The 20,369-nt window shown below is 42.2% G+C and overlaps 1 protein-coding gene across 2 annotated transcripts in view; it reads left to right on the top strand.

Moving 5' to 3' along the window:
* Window positions 1–20,369, top strand: part of FRMD3 (FERM domain containing 3) — a 295,269-nt gene that overhangs the window by 258,439 nt on the left and 16,461 nt on the right. For both annotated transcript variants that reach the window (XM_068236899.1, XM_068236889.1), the window contains 2 exons: window positions 2,335–2,403; window positions 4,635–4,768. In XM_068236899.1, coding sequence (XP_068093000.1) covers window positions 2,335–2,403; window positions 4,635–4,768 — 203 coding nt within the window. The remainder of the gene's footprint in view (window positions 1–2,334; window positions 2,404–4,634; window positions 4,769–20,369) is intronic.

The raw sequence follows: 20,369 nt of genomic DNA, 5'->3' as shown, positions 1-20,369 counted from the left end.
AAGGTGGAAGGGGCATTAGACTATGACTGTTTTAGGGTCATTACATTTTAACCTTTTTGAGGGAGAGTGACATGAATTATTCAGTCTACTTTATAAAGCTTTGGGGAAATTGTCAGTGTTATAACAATGCATAATAATAATAATAATAATAATAATACCAAACCTTATACCATTGACAATGTTTAAGCATTCTTGTAAAAGTACAGTGTGCAAAGTGACCACTAGAGGGCAGCAAAGCAACTAATATGCAACCAGGGCCATGCCAGAAGCCAAAGTTCAGTATGATGTTCAGGCAACACTGAAATGTACTGTAAGTCTACTTGAGGGCATCTAACTTACATACAGTGGGATGCGAAAGTTTGGGCAACCTTGTTAATAGTCATGATTTTCCTGTATAAAACATTGATTGTTATGATAAAAAAATGTCAGTGAAATATATCATATAGGAGGCCCACACAGTGATATTTGAGAAGTGAAATTAAGTTTATTGGATTCACAGAAAATGCATAATAATTGTTTAAATAAAATTAGACAGGTGCATAAATGTGGGCACTGTTGTCATTTTATTGATTTCAAAACCTTTAGAAGTAATTATTGGTACTCAAATTGGCTTGGTAAGCTCAGTGACAACTGACCTACATACACAGGTGTGTCCAATTATGAGAAAGAGTATTTAAGGGGGTCAATTGCAAGTTTCTCTCCTCTTTTAATTTTCTCTGAAGAGTAGCAACATGGGGGTCTCAAAACAACTCAAATGACCTGAAGACAAAGATTGTTCACCATCATGGTTTAGGGGAAGGTTACAGAAAACTCTCAGAGATTTCAGCTGTCTGTTTCCACAGTTAGGAACATATTGAGGAAATGGAAGACCACAGGCTCAGTTCAAGTTAAGGCTCGAAGTGGCAGACCAAGAAAAATCTCAGATAAACAGAAGCGACGAATGGTGAGAACAGTCAGAGTCAACCCACAGACCAGCACCAAAGACCTACAACATCATCAGGCTGCAAATAGAGTTACTGTGCATCATTCAACCATTAGGCGCACTTTTTACAAGCCAGTTTCATTTTGGAATAAGGTGCTGTGGACTGATGAAACTAAAATAGAGTTATTTGGGCATAACAAGGTGCATTATGCATGGAGAAAAAAGAACACAGCATTCCAAGAAAGACACCTGCTACCTAAAGTAAAATATGGTGTTGGTTCCATCATGCTGTGGGGCTGTGTGGCCAGTGCAGGGACTGGGAATCTTGTCAAAGTTGAGGGACGCATGGATTCCACTCAGCATCAACAGATTCTGGAGACCAATGTCCAAGAATCAGTGACAAAGCTAAAGCTGCGCCAGGGCTAGATCTTTCAACAAGACACCGACCCTAAACACTGCTCAAAATCCATTAAGGCATTCATGCAGAGGAACAAGTACAATGTTCTGGAATGGCCATCTCAGTCCCCAGACCTGAATATAATTGAAAATCTGTGGTGTGAGTTAAAGAGAGCTGTCCATGCTCGGAAGCCATCAAACCTGAATGATATTTTGAGATATTTTGTAAAGAGGAATGGTCCAAAATACCTTCAAGCAGAATCCAGACTCTCATTGGAACCTACAGGAAGTGTTAGGAGACTGTAATTTCTGCAAAAGGAGGATCTACTAAATATTGATTTCATTTCTTTTTTGTGGGGCCCAAATTTATGCACCTGCCTAATTTTGTTTAAACAATTATTGCACACTTTCTGTAAATCCATTAAACTTCATTTCACTTCTCAAGTATCACTGTGTGTGTCTCCTATATGATATATTTAACTTACATTTTTTATTGTAACAACCAACGATTTATACAAGAAAATCATGACGATCAACAAGGTTGCCCAAACTTTCGCATCCCACTGTATGTGCCTGCACTTTACGGAGTACACGGACTGTTCATGTCACAACTCTCCCTCGACTGATGTCACATTCTAATTTATCTATCATAGTCTAGGCTAGGGCTAGTTTTTGTGGAAGCCACTGTAAGTGTGACATTTTATTTTGATCTGATTATATTAGGTAAGGTTACTTAATTTAACTATTGCCTAAATAATACAGTGACAGTGAATGTGAAAACATTACAGTAATAGTTTATTCATTTTATCAGCAGTACGCTTTCAATTAGTAATACAACTGTGCCAATCATATAGTGTGTGTCTTTTGTTAGATGTATTGTTTACGTTGAATCTACTGTAATGTCTAATCTACTAAGACTCAGTACAGTGTGTTCCTAAAACCACATACATTAATATGACAATGCCAATAAAGTATATCATGAAAACTGAATTACTTACTTTTTGTCTTTAAATCAGTGGGAAAGTTGCAAAGGAAGTTGTAGAAGCCAGCTCGAAAATCCACAGGGACCCTCCCGAGGTTCACAGGTAAACTGTAAGATGTTTTATTTACAGTACATGCAGTTACAGATAGTAGTCAAAGTTGTCTTGGTTGGTGAATATTGTAAAGTGTTGTACCGTGTTAGCCATGAGTAAAAGCAAGAAGTTTTGAATCAGGATGATACCATTTATTGGCTAACTTAGAGATGGATAAACAGTGAGCTTTCGACTTATAAAAAGCTTCGAGGAACCAGTCCGACGAAGGCTTTTTATAAGTCGAAAGCTCACTGTTTATCCATCTCTAAGTTAGCCAATAAATGGTATCATCCTGATTCAAAACTTCTTGGTGAATATTGGTGGTAGTTCACTTAGCCATCCCCCATGCCCTGCTGATACAAAAGTCCATTGCAGTGGCAGTATCCATATGATCTCATGGGATAAGAGAATTTAGTATGCCTCACACAGGGCAAGGGGGTTAGGAAACTGAACATCATATTATGGCCCCTTTTACACTTGCAATGCGTTTCCCTGTTGGTAACACAATGGCAATGCAAGTTAAAGGGACCCTGAGCAGTAAACATAAATTAAAACGGGACTTACCTAGGACTTCCTCCAGCCCACCGTAGGCCGCGAGGTCCCCCGGAGTCCTCTTGGTTACTCTCCCAGTCCCGCTGCAGAAATCACGACCGGCGACACCCAGGCCGAGTGTTGGCCCGACACTTCCTTAACGGTGATGCTACGCGTCATCACTCCGTCTGCTACGCATCATCATGGTGGCCGCCGTGACAGTGCTGCGCATGCGTGGTTCAGAGGTAGAAAACCGTGCATGCGCAGTACTGTCACGCCGGCTGCCGTGATGACGTGTAGCAGCCAGTGTGATGACGCATAGCGTCACCGTTAAGGAAGTGTCAGCCCGACACTCAGCCCTGGTGACGCCTGTCATGATTTCTGCAACAGGACTGGGAGAGGAGACAGGAGGACGCCGGGGGACCTTGCGGCCTACGGTGTGCTGGAGGAAGCCCCAGGTAAGCCCCGATTTCATTTATTTTTACTACTCAGGGTTCCTTTAATGGGGCCTAGCACACTTACTGTGTCGCACCAGAAGTGTTCATCCTGCCGCACAGCCTGCAGCAAGTTACCGCAAGCACCACACTTACCGCATGGTGATTGGGGTAGTGGAAGTCAATGGGCGACGCAGTATGTGTGACGGTGCATCACAACGGGATTCGTAGAGGAGGGAGTACGTCTGACGGGGGATGGCACTAAGCATATGATCCTGTCACCGGACTCTGTCGCAGGGTCATTTGCTTGTCATTTTTTGTGCTGCGGTGGGATGCAGCAGGAGCATAACATCACACCGCAACGCAAAAATCAGGTGTACAAAAGTGCATTTTTAAAGTGCATTTTCAAACTATAGTAAAAGTAGCAATCTATTTGTTGTTTCGGTAAATACAGATCTTATTGGTTGGTATAGGCAAATAAATACAATTGCACTTTTCATGAGGACCCACCCTTTACCCCCCCTTAAGGACCAGCGCTGTTTTAGCTGATCTGTGCTGGGTATGCTGTGCAGCCCCCAGCACAAATCAGGGTGCAGGCAGAGCGACCAGATCGCCCCCCTTTTTTCCTCACTAGGGGGATGATGTGCTGGGGGGGTCTGATCGCTCCTGCCTGCCTGGGTGTTGCGGGGGGGTGGCACCTCAAAGCCCCCCTCCGCGGCGAAATTCCCCCCCCCTCCCTCTCCTCCCTCCCTTCCCCGAGAGATCGGAGGCTGCACAGGAACTGATCTGTCCTGTGCAGCCTCTAACAGGCTCCTGCCTGTCATGTGACAGCGATCCCCGGCCGCTGATTGGCCGGGGATCGCTGATCTGGTACAACGCTGCTACTGTTAGCAGCGTTGTACGAATGTAAACAAAGCGGATTATTTCCGCTTGTGTTTACATTTAGCCTGCGAGCCGCGATTGGCGGCCCGCAGGCTATTCACGGAGCCCCCCGCCGTGAATTGACAGGAAGCAGCCGCTCGCGCGAGCGGCTGCTTCCTGATTAATTAGCCTGCAGCCGGCGACGCAGAACTGCGTCGCTGGTCCTGCAGCTGCCACTTTGTCGACGCGCGGTATGAGTGCGGTCAGCAAGTGGTTAAACAGGATATTACAACTCATTGACAGCATAAATGTGGCCTTTTTTTTCATGCATACGTAGAACTGTTTCGTTTTTTGGGGGGAGGGGGGTTGCATATTTTTTTTAGAAGAATTTGTTGATTGCCTTCATTTATCATGTAGGTCGTTAATACCGCACAGTCGTAGCTCATACTCCTTAAACAAACAACTTATCATCAATATGGAGCCACTGCAGCCACTGATCCCGTCTCCTAGTGAGGAGGATGAAGAGGAGGAGGCAGTTCTGAAAGACGAAGGTAAATTGATTCATCAATAAATGTTATCTGCTTATGTTAAACATATATTCAGTACGGCAATCTGTGAGAAAACAAAATACATTACAAATAACTGTGAGTCCTCAAATAATCTGTAAGGGCAGTTAAGGCATTTAGAAGGTAAGCCAAGTAGCGGATACTTGTGTTCAAATGCATCATTTGTCTATTATACTCCCTTCTTTTTACTTATAAATGCTGTAAATAGCAATCTGGTAATCTCCAAGCCACTTATTTGTGTGCAGAGATTAGCACTGCTGATACTGATAGTTTCTGAGAGCAAGGATTTGCCGCCAGTTGCATAAATTAGTTTTGGGTCAATGTTACTGAAGGATTCATGGGCAGGTATAGGTAATGTTAACAGTAGGGTAAGGTTTAGTTTTAAGCTGCAACCCCACATGTGTCTGCAAAAAATGTATTTGGTTTTGCGGACCATAACAATTGTGCCTCACCCACCATAAATTACCAGCACCTGCTGACTATAGGGGTAGAATGCGGTGTGAGTTTGTATGCTGCAAGGACTCTTGGAATTCTTAAAACGCGTGGGAATCGCAGTAAAAAAAAATGAGTTCTGAGCAAATCTGTGCATCTCCACAGTAAAGCATTACATATGATTTTGCATTGCGCAAGTGTGGACCATGCCTAAGGGCTGTCAGTATTTTAAATGAACAATCACAATGCTTATTGCAGCACAATTGCAGTAGGCACGTGGGAACACATTATTTGTGTTCTATACCACAATTTCACATTGCGTGAAATCCACTGCGTGTGACACCTACCTTACTAAATAGCACTAACTAAGAAAATTAAAGTGAGGTGACATTTGCAAATGTTAAAACAAACTTCCCCGCTGCACCGAAGAGGAAGTCATACCGATTTTCTCTTGAAGGACCACTATGGTGAAAAATTGTAAAATTTAAAATAGAATGCATGTGTGATGTATGTTTTTCTTAGTGTAAAATGCACTGTAAATGACTTGGTTCCCATGTAGCTGTAACTTACAGTAAGTGTTATTAATTTTATGGCCGCAATCTCTTTCTGACTGGTTTCGTTATTATTATTATTGATTTGTGCCAACAAAATGGCCTCAATTCTGGTATCTATGTGAGGTAAATATTGTTTTATCGGTAAAATACTTCATGCAGTATTTTCCTCTTTCTTTAGCAATTCTGAAGCTTTTTCTGCATTTCTGAACGTGTGGTAAATGCATAAATTGTGGTAATACGTGCGGTATTTCAGCGGTAAGCATGTAGTAAATAAATAATAATTGTCTAATTGTCTTCCATAAGTTAGGATAGTCTTTAGAAGAATTTGTTTTTGATGGGGAAGGTGTATTTGATTCTGTAGCAACCTTTAAAAAGTATATTTATAAACATCCCTTATAAAAAAAAAAATCCAGGAAATAATTGGAGTTTTTTTCTATTACACAGCCTGAATAGGAACTCCACTAAAACAGCAATAGGAACTCCACTAAAAACTGCAAAATGCATTCAAATTGACTTTACCTCCAGGTACAGGCAGGTCTTAAACTGATCGGTAAATTATGTGCTAACATGCCCACTAGTTTCCATGAGAATAGCTATTTTCAGTAAAATTAATGCAAATGACCTCACGAATTACCTCATAATTTACCGTATGAGGTAAAACATGACTAAATCCTACCAGAATTGCTAAATGTCATTAACTTATGAGGTAAATTACCGCACATGAGGTAATTTGTTTTAAAACCCTACCAGAATTGAGGACATTCTATGGCACTGTACAAAGTAAGAAACAAACATGGGGTACATCGTTTGATACTAATGCACTTCTTCATGAGAAACTCATGCGTTTTCTTTATTCTTTGCCGAAGTACAAACATAAAGGTAGTGGCAGGGTCCAACTGCCAGAATAATGTGCAGCAAGCACTTTCAAGAGAATAAAGGGAATCTTTATAATCCCCCATGAGTAAATGGAGTAGTCTAAAACCAGTTAGAGTTTCTAAGACATCAGATTAACCTCCCTGGTGTTCTATTAAGATCGCCAGGGAGGCTGCGGGAGGGTTTTTTTTAAATAAAAAAAAACTGTTTCATGCAGCCAACTGAAAGTTGGCTGCATGAAAGCCCACTAGAGGGCGCTCCGGAGGCGTTCTTCCGATCGCCTCCGGCGCCCAGAATAAACAAGGAAGGCCGCAATGAGCAGCCTTCCTTGTTTTGCTTACATCGTCGCCATAGCGACGAGCGGAGTGACGTCATCGACATCAGCCGACGTCCTGACGTCAGCCGCCTCCGATCCAGCCCTTAGCGCTGGACGAAACTTTTGTTCCGGCTGCGCAGGGCTCAGGCGGCTGGGGGGACCCTCTTTCGCCGCTGCTCGCAGCGGATCGCCGCAGAGCGGCGGCGATCAGGCAGCACACGCGGCTGGCAAAGTGCCGGCTGCGTGTGCTGCTTTTTATTTTGTAAAAATCGGCCCAGCAGGGCCTGAGCGGCGACCTCCGGCGGTGATGGACGGATATATTCGTCCATACCACTGAGGAGGTTAATAATACCTATTGCAATTGACAGCTACATAAATATCATTTATCGTGCATGAAATGTATCATCTAATATTATTATGCATACATACATTTGAATTTTACAGATTTTCCTCATAGGGGTCCTTTAAAGTTTGAGCTCATATAGTACTGAATAATAATCTAATCCTCCCAGTAATAGGTGCCATGTACAGTTTCCATGCTCTCTTTGAGCACGCATTCAGTCTACAAGACAATATCATTGTTCACGTTTTAACTAATTTAAATTGGCAGAAAAATGTCATCAGCAGTATTATAATCTGTTAATTGCAGAGTTAGAATGTAAGTGATATGTGCTACAGCTCAGTTAGCTTTATGTTTGTTTCCATTTGACTTATTACATCTGCTTTACTGAACTGCACAGAGGTCAGGCACCATTTTTTTATGCATTTGATAGAATATTGTTTCACATTAGTTATGCATAAAAAAAAGTTTTGGAAAAAAAACCTGCAATTTTGCAAAACTACTATCTGCTACTTATGTTCAGTAAGGCCTTGTTCACATTGCGTTCTGCTCATGTGTCCGTCCGCGGTGGGCTTTTTTTAGGCGTTTTTTTCCAATTCCCGGCGATTGGGACGCGTTTGAGACTGATATATTTATAGGTTCTCTTATCCTTTAAGTCACCTACTGTGCTTCTTGAGTGCTTTTCAAGCTGTAGTGCAAAGTCATATTATTCCTGCAGTCTCTTGATTGATCACAGATTAAGGCACATTACTAGAGCTTAGGGCCAGTGCACACCAAAAAGCGCTAGCGAAAAAAGCAAACGCTTAGCTCTTTTTGAAGTGGTTTTTTAAGAGGATTCTAGGCATGTGCCTAGCGATTTTCTAAGCATACCTAACGATGTTTGGAGTGTTTTGGTGTAGCGTTTTTTATATTTTGTTACAGTAGAGCTGTAACTGAACAGCTTCTATAACACAAATGCTTGGAAAACCGCTCTGATCTAGCGCTTTTCAGAGCGATTTTCCACTTTCCTATACTTTACATCGAGGCTGAATCACCTCAGAAATCAGCAAAAATGCTGCAGGACCCGAGTTTGCGTTTGGGGAAAAAGCGAATCGCTCTGGTGTGCACCATCCCATTCAAATACATTAGCCAAGCGCTTTTCAAAGCCCAAGCGTTTTTAAAAATGCTCAGAACCGCTCTTGGGGCTTGATTCACTAAACTGTGAGAACCTGTATCATTGCCATTTTGCGCGCGTTTTAGCATTTGTGCACAATCGTGAATGTTTGCATGGAAACGACCGCGATAATATGTGCTATTGTGCAAAAATCCGTGATATCGCGCAAAAATTTGCAATCGCACGCGAAAGCGAAAACGGACGTGGTATGAGTTCTCACGGTTTAGTGAATCAAGCCTTTGGTGTGCACCAGCCCTGAATAAGCATTGCAGTTTTCAAGCATTATGCCATCAGATTGAGGAGAACTCATGTGAATAAGGACTTTCTTCTAAGCTTGCAGATAATAATACAAAGGGTTCACTCCTGCCATCTAGAGGCTATACTTGGAAAAATAATGTACCGCTAGTATTGTGCCTGATAAACATGTTGAATGGCATTACTGCTATCACATTTGATCTTCATGCTTGTTTAGGGTCTATGGCTAAAACTATTAGAGGCAGTCGGATCAGCAACACAACCAAGCAGTGTGTATTGTTTAAAAAGGAAAAATATGACAGCCTCCACATCCCTCCCACTTCAGGATTACTTTCTTTGTATTTGTATTTAAAACACAATCCTTGCACAATGTTTGTAACAGAAACTAGCAGACTGAGACATAAGCTGCCAGTCAGTGACTGAGTAACAATGGCTGCTGTATAACTTAAGTTTTGAGTATATTTTATTGTTCTGTATTATATGCTGCAAGTTTTGCATATATTACGTTTTCCAGTAAAATCAGATGTATTTTCTTCCTCAGAGTGAGGGTCTGGTTTCCCAGAATTCCCCGTGTCTGGAGAATAATGGATAAATTAGGTTATCTGTATATAACAAACGTATTTTTTTGCAGAACGTATACAGTTGTGTAAAAGTGACTGCTATCACACAAGTGCACTTTCAATAACACCTAAGTAATCTTTGCCACCGTCAGCTATGACTCAGCTGAAGATGGCAGAATTTTGCCAACTAACATTTCACAACATTAAAAATTCTGAATTGGCTTTGCTGGATCACTTCAGTATATTAGGTTCTCAGGATGAGTCAGGTCATTTCATTTACCCAAAAATATGCTATCCGTAGCATACTTCACAAGCTTATATACAATACATGACATTGCCTGATTCAGTTGGCAGTGTGTGACCAGCTGGTTGTTTGCTCTTACAACTACCTAAAGCTTTCAAAAACTGTTGTCCCAGTAGTGGGTAACAATAAAGGCCCGTTTCCACTAAGGAACACTATTGCAATTGTGCTGCAATCGCATTTCTTTCTATTTCCACTACCGCAATTTTCCCACAATCCTATTGTGATCTGACGGATGTACAGCACGATTGAAGTGTCTTTGCAATTTCAGGCAGGAGGGCAAAAAAATAAATAAAAAAATCACACTAGTGGAAAAGCACCATGATTTTCATATTAACCCCTGAGCTTTTCTGATCCAGAAAAGGCTAGTGGAAGAGGGGTTATGCAACAGTTAGTGGATGAGGGGTCCTAAGGCTATAGTTTCACCATGCTGGTATGCTTCTTCGAGAACTGTGTTATGCATAGCTGTGTTATGCATGGCGATGGGGATTTGCATGCGCGATCCTGTTTTATGCCCCACATATGGAGGCAGCCTAAGCTGTCAAATTGCGTCCATTGTGGGCAAACTGATAGCATTTGCGATCATGGAAACTCATCAGCCTAAAGTTTTGACATTCATTTTCTCATATATAAAAATGTAATAAGAATAGCATTCACTGCCATGTGATGGTAGGGGCAGGAGTGAGTTTGGTTACATTCATTGTAATCACCCAACAAAAGCCGATACAGCTTTTCCACTTATTCCTGTGGGAGTCTCTAGTTAACTGAGAAATTGCCACAGGAAGAAGCATGCAATTTCCTGTTTCCTGTTGTGACCATTACATCCACGCTGACCTCTACTCATAGCATCAGATGGCATTGGCTGGAACTAAACAGCTTGACTTTTTCCCTACCTGCTATTTTAGAATAAAAGGCATTATGCGCATGTTATCTCTAAGAACAGTCACAGTATTTTTTTTCTTTTAAAGTTTACGTAGCCTGTTCAGCATTTAGCTGACAAGAATAGATTTTATGTAGTGCATTGTAAGTGAGTCGGGGCCTCCCTTGTGCATTATATCATTTTCTTATTTCAGTTATAATCTTAATTAAACTGAGTAGCATTTTGCTGTGTCTTGCATAAATACACTTTTTGTCGCCAAGTCCGGGTTATTATGACACCCAAAGGCAAGAAACATTATTTTGTTTAAAACTGCACCACACAGGCTTTTTTAATTTCTTGATGGAAAGTTAAAACTCTTTTTGATAAGCACCAGTCTGCAAATACTCTGAAATCAGTGGAGCTCATTAGATCCTCCTGCTTTGAAGACGATTGTAAAATATAAGCAATACTGCAGACCTTTCTTTGATTTAGACTCATTTCACACTATACTGGAGCATAAAGGCTTTTTCACATGGATGGCTTAAACAACTGAAGCAAGAGGGATATGGAGGCAGACATATGTATTTCCTTTTAAAGGGACTCAGAGCTCCCCCCCAAAAAGATTTATACAAACCTGGGGCTTCCTCCAGCCCCATCAGCTTTGATTGCTCCCACGCCGCCGTCCTCCAATGTCTGCAGCGCCGGTACCGGGTCCCCACACTACTGTCAGTCGGAGCCAGTCTGACGTAAGGGAAGTGCGCCCTCTATGTATCTCTCCAGCAACACTTCTCCTGCGTGGACTGGCTCAAGCGCACTTCTCCTGCGTGGACTGGCTCTGACTGACAGAAGTGCGGGGACCCGGTACCAGTGCTGCAGACATTGGAGGAAGGCGGCGTGTCAGCAATCCAAGCTGAAGCCCCAGGTATGTAATAATTATTTATGGGGGGAAGCTCTGGTACACTGGCTATCCTGCTGATCCTCTGCCTCTAATACTTTTAGCCATAGACCCTGAACAAGCATGTAGCAGATAAGGTGTTTCTGACATTATTGTCAGATCTAACAAGATTAGCTGCATGCTTGTTTCTGGTGTTAGTCATACACCACTGCAGCCAAGTAGACCAGTAGACCAGTGGGGCTGCCAGGCAACTGGCATTGTTTAGAAGGAAATAAATATGGCAGTCTCTATATCCTTCTCACTTCAGTTGTCCTTTAACCACTTGACAACCAGGGTAATTTCCAGTGATCGGTGCTGCGTGGGCTCTACCGCCCGCAGCACCGATCAGGAGTGCAGCAGGGCGTTCAGACTACTTCCCTTTTTTCCCCACTAGGGGGATGTCCTGCTGGGGGGGTCTGACCGCCGCCGGCTGCTTGCGCTTGCGGCAGGGGCTCTTCAAAGCCCCCCTTCGCAGCGCTTCCTGGCCTCCTTCCCCTTCCCTCCCTCTCCCTCCCCCTGTGAGCGGCGCAGGACGGAATTCGGATAGGATAGGCTTCCAATCAGAGGCCGGGGATCGCCGATCTACGTCACGGCGCTGCTGCGCAGCAGTGCCGTGTGATGTAAACAGCGGGGATTTCTTCCCCGCGTGTTTACATTTTGTTGGCGAGCCGCGATCGGCGGCTCTCCGGCTGTTCACGGAGACACCCTCCGTGAACTGACATGGAAAGGCCGCTCGATCGAGCGGCCATTTCCATGGTAACCCGCAGACGACCAGTTTACGCCAATCGGCGTTAGCTGGTCGTCAAGAGGTTAAATGTGCCAATGAGCACCTTCCGGCTACAGTCTAATGCAGCTGAATGACGGCATTTATAATCAAAGAGAACCACCTATGTCCCATCTGAGCGTAGCTGCAACCACACTCAGATGTGGTTCCATGAGACAGATGCCTCCCCGCTGCCAGTGCCCAGTGTCCGTGAAACTGGCCTAACTGTATGTAGACCAGATATGCTGTACTGCTTCAGGGTCCTTTGTCAGTCTACTGGCTGAACAAGCCATGCTGGCACTTCATTTTTCTACAGTGGAGATTGAATAAGCCCATAGATAAGCATGGGCCTTTTCTGCATGTCTGTTTGACCATTAATGAAAAGTATTGCATATGCTATACGCATCGTGCAGTAAGACTTTACGCACATCATTCTGATTACCACAGTTTTAGTGAATATACCCCCTAGTGTGAACCAATCCCTACCAAAAGTTGTTTTTATCTATCAGGTAAGGACCTTGCAGCATTCCTATGGGATATTGGACCCTTGAAATGCTGAATTAGCAGCTGTCATCTATGTGCACGTTCATAAATGCACAATGCACCATCTCACTGTGAACCTAGCCTGAATCTTAATAAACAGTATGGCCCGCAACTTAGCCCATAACTTAGACTAGGTTTTAGATTTTGGCCCATTACATGATCGAGTTTGACACCCTTTCCTTAGCACTAGGAGACTTATTATACAGATATTAATTGTACAGTATTGTGGCTGAGATGTGTATGGTTGCTAAAATATCTCTGTAAAAGTGTTTGAACAGTGGTACATTGCTGATTAGTGATGGTGAACCCCGTATGAATCAGTATTCTTTCCTGTCTAAAATGAGCATAATAATATCCATTGCTGAGGTATAGGAAGGCCAAAAGGTGTGGGCCAGCAAATGTTGCCTTCTAGGGCCTGCTTGCTTCTCCCATGTATATAACGTTGCACTTCTCAGTACATTGGACTGTATTTACCAAGCTGCTTTGCTTGTGCTTAGGTGTAGATAATAGTGTTGGTGGTGTAACAGGACATATGGACATGCTGAGGTGACGTAATTATGCTTATTAAGTGTGTAAAGATAATCCTTATTTATGTACTGAGATAGCTTATCCAGTTCAACCTAATGGTGCCCATACACGGTACAATAAAATGTTCATTTTTCCCATTTATTCGACCATACTGATCAAATTGCATGAAAATCGAAAAGAATCTTGTTTTTTATTGCTCAAGACAAACGAACTATTACCCCGATGATAAAAATCTGATTGGACATCTTGGAAAAATCTTTATATTCAATCGTTTTTTCCAGATTTTCCGACAAATCAAACGTTTGTGTATAGTACCTCGAAAACAACTATGCGATTTTTTCAATCTTAACAGAATAATCAAATAAAATTATCGAAAAAAATTGAAAACATTTGTACCATGTATGGGCACCATAAGCCAGACTTTCTGGTGTCTGAAGTGAACGCTATCTACATGCAATACCTTTATAGATGCTCCTTTTCTTCATTTGAACTGCAATGATTTCAGAAATACAAATAGAAAATCCACAGGAGATTTTCCTCTGGGGATTCACCATGTCTTGATAAATGCACCCCCCCCCCCTCCCCATTATACTTTAAAGAGATTTAAGGCAAGGTAGAAACCTGCGCCTGACTTTTCCACTTTTTTTCCGAGACCCCACAGCAAGCCTGCGCCCAAGCAAAGGACATCCCGCCATCCTAGAAAGCATTTGTGTGAGTCTAGGTGTATTTTATATACATATTGCTGTCTCTTAACATGCCTCAGATTTACCACTGCTATAAAGCCTGCTGATAAACAAGCTCTGTGTTTTCCTGTTGCTATGCAGACTCAGATCTTTCCCTTCCTTTCTATACACTGAGCTACTTGCATCCTGCTTGTCAAATCTCCCCCCCTTACTGTATCTTGCATTCGCCTTGTGTGTGCTCTGCCCTCAACCTTAAGCATTGTGACTCTCTTAGTACTATAGGTTTGCATCCAGTACGTGTGCTTGTACTCCATGAGTGTTTGCTGTTGATGAAACATACAATAATTCATTTTAATTTAAAGATCAACACAGCAGCAAACCCTATTCCCAAATATTGCTACACACCTTTTTATAGACACTCCAGTTCCAGTAGTACTTTTACCAAACAACCTCTTCTGATCATCCTGTCATAGATAGGTGTTGTTCAATAAAAAGAAAACAGGAAATACCTTTTCTTGACATCAGAGTGGCAGTGGACATTCCATCACTTCCTTTCTTGCAGACAGCCAGGTTCATTGTTTAGAAACCTGTCTGTCTAGGACAGTGGTCCTCAAACTACTGCCCATAGGCCAAATGCGGCCCCCCGGGGCTTTTTCACTGGCCCCCAAACACAAGATGTATAACTTATAGATGTGGCCCACTGCACCTTTAAATATCGGTAGCCTGCATATAGAATAGCAGCACTGGCACCTCCCATCCACATACTGTAGAAGCCATCAGGCAGTAATTCGTTGCCTTCCAATCCAATTCTTTATCAGGAGACAATGCTGTCAAACTGGACGGCAGGTTGTCACCTGGGTATGCTTCACTGTCTTGTGCATAAAGAGGTTCTTCAGGCGCCACATGACTGAATGGCTGCTGCCGGGAGTTCTCCTCTGGGCATGATGGGAGAAATCAATACCTAGATTCAATGTAATATTTTTCAACATCATTTCATGTATGTCCCATTCCCCCAGCAGTCTGAAGTATGTTGACCTGGCCCTGGACCGAAAAAGTTTGGCAACCCCTGGTCTAGGACATGCTTCCTCTAATCAGCCATTACCTCCACCTCCCCCCCCCCCCCCAGCCTACTGCAGGGAGGGTAAGTAGCTGCAGCCTGGGGAACATCCCCTCCCATTAGGCATTACTTACAGAGCAAGGGCTAGTGACAGTCACGCTATGCTCCTCCAACAGGCAACAACATGGGCAGGCTGCTAGGCAGTCTGATGATGTATTACTATCTCCAGTGGGAAGGGGAGCTCAGAAGACAACAATCCCTAATCAGCTCTCTGATACCACTAAAAGTATTTACTGTTTGTTTCCAATTAATAAGCAGCATATACAGTGGCTTGCAAAAATATTCGGCCCCCTTGAAGTTTTCCACATTTTGTCATATTACTGCCACAAACGTATCAATTTTATTGGAATTCCACATGAAAGACCAACACAAAGTGGTGTACACGAGAGAAGTGGAACGAAAATCATACATGATTCCAAACATTTTTTTACAAATAAATAACTGCAACGTGGGGTGTGTGTAATTATTCGGCCCCCCTGAGTCAATACTTTGTAGAACCACCTTTTGCTGCAATTAAAGCTGCCAGTCTTTTAGGGTATGTCTCTACCAGCTTTGCACATCTAGAGACTGAAATCCTTGCCCATTCTTCTTTGCAAAACAGCTCCAGCTCAGTCAGATTAGATGGATAGCGTTTGTGAACAGCAGTTTTCAGATCTTGCCACTGATTCTCGATTGGATTTAGATCTGGACTTTGACTTTTGTTTTAAACCATTCCATTGTTGCCCTGGCTTTATGTTTAGGGTAGTTGCCCTGCTGGAAGGTGAACCTCCGCCCCAGTCTCAAGTCTTTTGCAAACTCCAAGAGGTTTTCTTTCAAGATTGCCCTGTATTTGGCTCCATCCATCTTCCCATCAACTCTGACTAGCTTCCCTGTCCATGCTGAAGAGAAGCACCCCCAGAGTATGATGCTGCTACCACCATATTTGACAGTGGAGATGGTGCGTTCTGAGTGATGTGCAGTGTTAGTTTTCTGCCACACATAGCTTTTTGCATTTTGGCCAAAACGTTCTATTTTGGTCATAGTTGTCCTATGGACAGATTCCCCCACCTGAGCTGTAGATCTCTGCAGCTCGTCCAGAGTCCCCATGCGCCTCTTGACTGCATTTTTGATCAGCGCTCTCCTTGTTCGGCCTGTGAGTTTAGGTGGATGGCCTTGTCTTGGTAGGTTTACAGTTGTGCCATACTCCTTCCATTTCTGAATGATCGCTTGAACAGTGCTCAGTGGGATGTTCAAGGCTTTGGAAATCTTTTTGTAGCCTAAGCCTGCTTTACATTTCTCAATAACTTTATCCCTGACCTGTCTGGAGTGTTCTTTGGACTTCATGGTGCTGTTGCTCCTAATATTCTCTTAGACAACCTATGAGGCCGTCACAGAGTAGCTGTATTTGTACTGACATTAGATTACACACAGGTTCACTCCATTTAGTCATTAGCACTCATCAGGCAATGTCTATGGGCAACTGACTGCACTCAGACCAAAGTGGGCAGAATAATTATGCACACCCCACTTTGCAGTTATTGATTTGTAAAAAATGTTTGGAATCATGTATGATTTTCGTTCCACTTCTCATGTGTACACCACTTTGTATTGGTCTTTCATGTGGAATTCCAATAAAATTGATGCATGTTTGTGGCAGTAATATGACAAATTGTGGAAAACTTTAAGGGGGCCGAATACTTTTGCAACCCACTGTATTATGAGATGGACATCGAGTGGATGGGGCATTATATAAAAAAAATCCTGGATGGTGGCATTGAAATACTTCTTTCATACATATTACTCAAACAGTATTGAGAATGGGGTGTATTTGTTTAAAGTATTTACTGTATATAGCGCCGACATATTATGCAGCGCTGTACAGAGTAAATAGTCTTGTCACTAACTGTCCCCCAGAGGGGGCTCACAATCTGTGTATGCAGTAAACTGCGTTCAGGAAATTAATGTGCATATAGTTTTACTGCACGATGAGAAGAGCAGAATGCAATATATTACATGCAATGCATTAAGCTCTACTTATCACGTGTTAAGACTTTGCACTACATACACCCCAATATTTTGACATTTTATTTCTCTGTTTATCTGCATGTTCCTGTATCTAGGCAAGCACTGAATGCAAAAACATGATAGGTTTAGGAAAGCTAAATAAATTGTTGAAGACAAGGCACAGAACATTTATACTGTTTTTTTCCCATGGCGGACTGAAAGCGCCAGAGCTGCAGCCACCTAAGGCAGTCTCCACGGGCGACCAGGATCATTACGTACGTACTGGCTAGAGGCAGGATTTGATCCCTGGTCAATGGCTCAGATCCCACATCTAAGGCTATAGCCTTACCAGTACAGCAAAATGATAACTGATAACACAGTAACATTATTTACCAAGTGTTTGTGTGTTTGGTGGGGAGGAGGGAGAGGGGTTATACCATATAACTTCCATTAATATAGTTACATAATCTGCAAATAATTTTGGAAACAATCCAATCACCTATAAAAGAAACCAACTGAAGTGTGTAGCTTTAAATGCATATTCAGTCCTTTCATCACCGTAGGATGTTCTGTATGTTTTGTAACTGTAGCTTTTAATTCCAGACATGTCGCTGCACACTTGTGAAACTGACAAACTTACATCCTCTGTTCATTGATTAGATTAACTGTAGCCAAACTTATATCTGTTGTTAAAAAGAGAAAGGATGCATAGCTAGCTACTGCAGCTAAGTGTGTATTATTAGAGTGGTAGATCACTTTATCCTCTCATTTAAATCCCTGGCTTTGTGTATGTGACCTTCCTATTCTCTCGCTAGAAACATTTCTAGTGCTGGCGTATCGGTAGCATTCATTGTTAGAGACTGTGAGACACTGCTGCATGGTACGGCTAGCACAAGAGCAGACAGGATGGTGAAGTGCTTGGTTAAAATCAAGACCACGAAAAGTGTATGTTTGCGCATGGTGAATCACTCCAGCAAAGAGATCTTCATCCGCTTGCTGAAGTTTGGATCCAGGATCAGAGGAAAGAGTTCTGGTAACAGTTTTATTTTTGCACTTAATCCAGTCCCAGGGTGTCCTGGCATATGCAGCATCATTGCTAGGCTTGGGTCATACAAGGCTCCTACTTGTGTTTTTGTCATATTAAGTTACATGACATGGAAATATCCTATAATAGCAATAATAGAAGGTATTTTATTGCATTATGGCACTAGGATTCCTGGTTTTTGCACATGTAAAAACAGCACTTGGAAATTTGGCACACAGTAAAGCCAAACTTTCACTTTGTGCGCTAGACGTACTAGTGCCAGATAAATTCGATAGTAGAATATCGGTAGTGTTACCAATATTCTACTGTCACCCATTGTAACCTCTCATGTTAACCCCCCCCCCCCCTTTACCAAAACCTAACACTACCCCCCACTTACCCCTAGTTCTGACAACACACACACACACACACACACACACACACACACACACACACACACACACACACACACACACACACACACACACACACCATGCTAAGTACTGCCATGTAATTATTCTCTATGGGCCATATGAAAATCCTGGCTTATGAGTGAGTGTTGTCAATACATGCATGTGACTGTGTTTCTTAGAGGGAGAGATTTTAGTGGACTGAGATCTATTTTTTTTCCTTCTCATTTGTCCAAAAAGTTAGAGAAATCTTAAATTTGTACATATGTATTGCCTCTGGGCATGTTAACAAACAACTCCAGAAAAAAATAAAAATATTTTACTTCTGCATAGTGTTAAAAGGGGTTAAAACCAGTCTAGGGTTTTTATTGCTGTCTGTGCTACTGTCTGGGATAATATTTTATTGTTTGTCCACTGGGTCAGCTTAGTTCAAATTAATGTTATGGAGGTCCTGGGGGTTGAACGTGAAGAGTAGGGTCTCAGACATTATTTAAAAAAAAAACCCCAAAAATCTACTGCATTTCCATACTATCCAGAACGAGAACTAAAGTTATACCTGGACTTTAATCCATATTCAAATATATATATTTTTTTATGTTTTGTACATGCTGAATCATTGACACAAAATACGTACTGTACATAGAGCTGGTATTCAGACTGAGATTGGAAGACAAACTTTATCGAAAAGGGGAAAAAATAAATCAATACATTGCAAAGTGAGATCATTTCATTTCCCTCTCACTTGTCCAGCACTGGAAGAGAGATCAAGAAATGATTGATATTCGCCATGTAATTTGTGCTTATTGCTTGTTCCACAATCAGTCTACAAATAATCATATTTACTACTGGCAGACAGAAAACAAACAGACTGCACATACTGCCATTACCTATAACCACACCCACTAACAATGTAATAGGCTAAAATGTTGTTTTTTTATAGCTACACATATGCACAGAGGGAGATATTGGTTGCTTGGCAGTTGGAAACAGCCATTATTTCCCACAATGTAACAACAAGCTCAAAGACAGGACTAGGTCCTGACATCACACCGTGGAATAGGTTTCACCACAATATCAGCCACAAAGAAACATCACCCCACAAACCCCTCCCCCCCTCCCCCGAAGATGAAGGGTAAAGATTTCTCATGGGAAAGGGGGTATCAGCTACTGATTGGGATACAGTTCAATCCTTGCTTACACAATTCCTCTTTAAATCCATTGGCTTAAAATGTACTCGAGGCGACATGTGACATGATGAGATAAACATGTGTATGTACATTGAAAAACATATTAATAACCAAGCAGTTTTACTTGTTTTATTTTGCTGCTTGAAATAGTTAATTTCTAGGCATGGAGGTGACAACTTCTGTCTTGTCAGAAATATAGTAAACATCACTGCTAAGAAAAGTATAGCCATAAAAGTTGGCACCCATGGACATATACTGTATCAGTGTTTCTAATCATTCATATAGTAGTTAGAGTACTACCTTATAGTAGTAAAAATGTCACTATCCTTGGCAGGGGCAGACTAACAACTCATGGGGCCCCCGGGCAATAGGAGATTATGGGGCCCCCATACCAGTGTCTCCCACCTTTCACGTTATATTTTTACAGACTAAGATATAATAATTTACTGACAACAGTAAATATGTTATATTGTGATATTTTATACTGATAAAAACCCCGGCGCGCCGAAAAATGGGTGTGGTCACGCAACAGAATATGGGTGGGGCAAAATATACATGACCTTAGCAGTGGTGTAATAGGTCTGCCGGGGAAGTTTGAACTCTGCCATAGTGTTTCGCCCCAAAATACATGTAATCTGACAGCATTTCACCAAAAATCAATGCAATTTGGCAGAGGTTCTTTCAAAATACAGATAATATGGCAGTCGTTCCCCCAAAATAGACGTTATCTGGCAGCAGCGGTTCCCCCAAATACACATAATTTGGCAACGT

This window comes from Hyperolius riggenbachi, chromosome 1 (assembly GCF_040937935.1).
Source record: "Hyperolius riggenbachi isolate aHypRig1 chromosome 1, aHypRig1.pri, whole genome shotgun sequence".
Lineage (NCBI taxonomy): Eukaryota > Metazoa > Chordata > Amphibia > Anura > Hyperoliidae > Hyperolius > Hyperolius riggenbachi.
The sequence above is the reverse complement of the archived record's forward strand: the minus strand, read 5'-3'. Positions and strand labels throughout refer to the sequence as shown.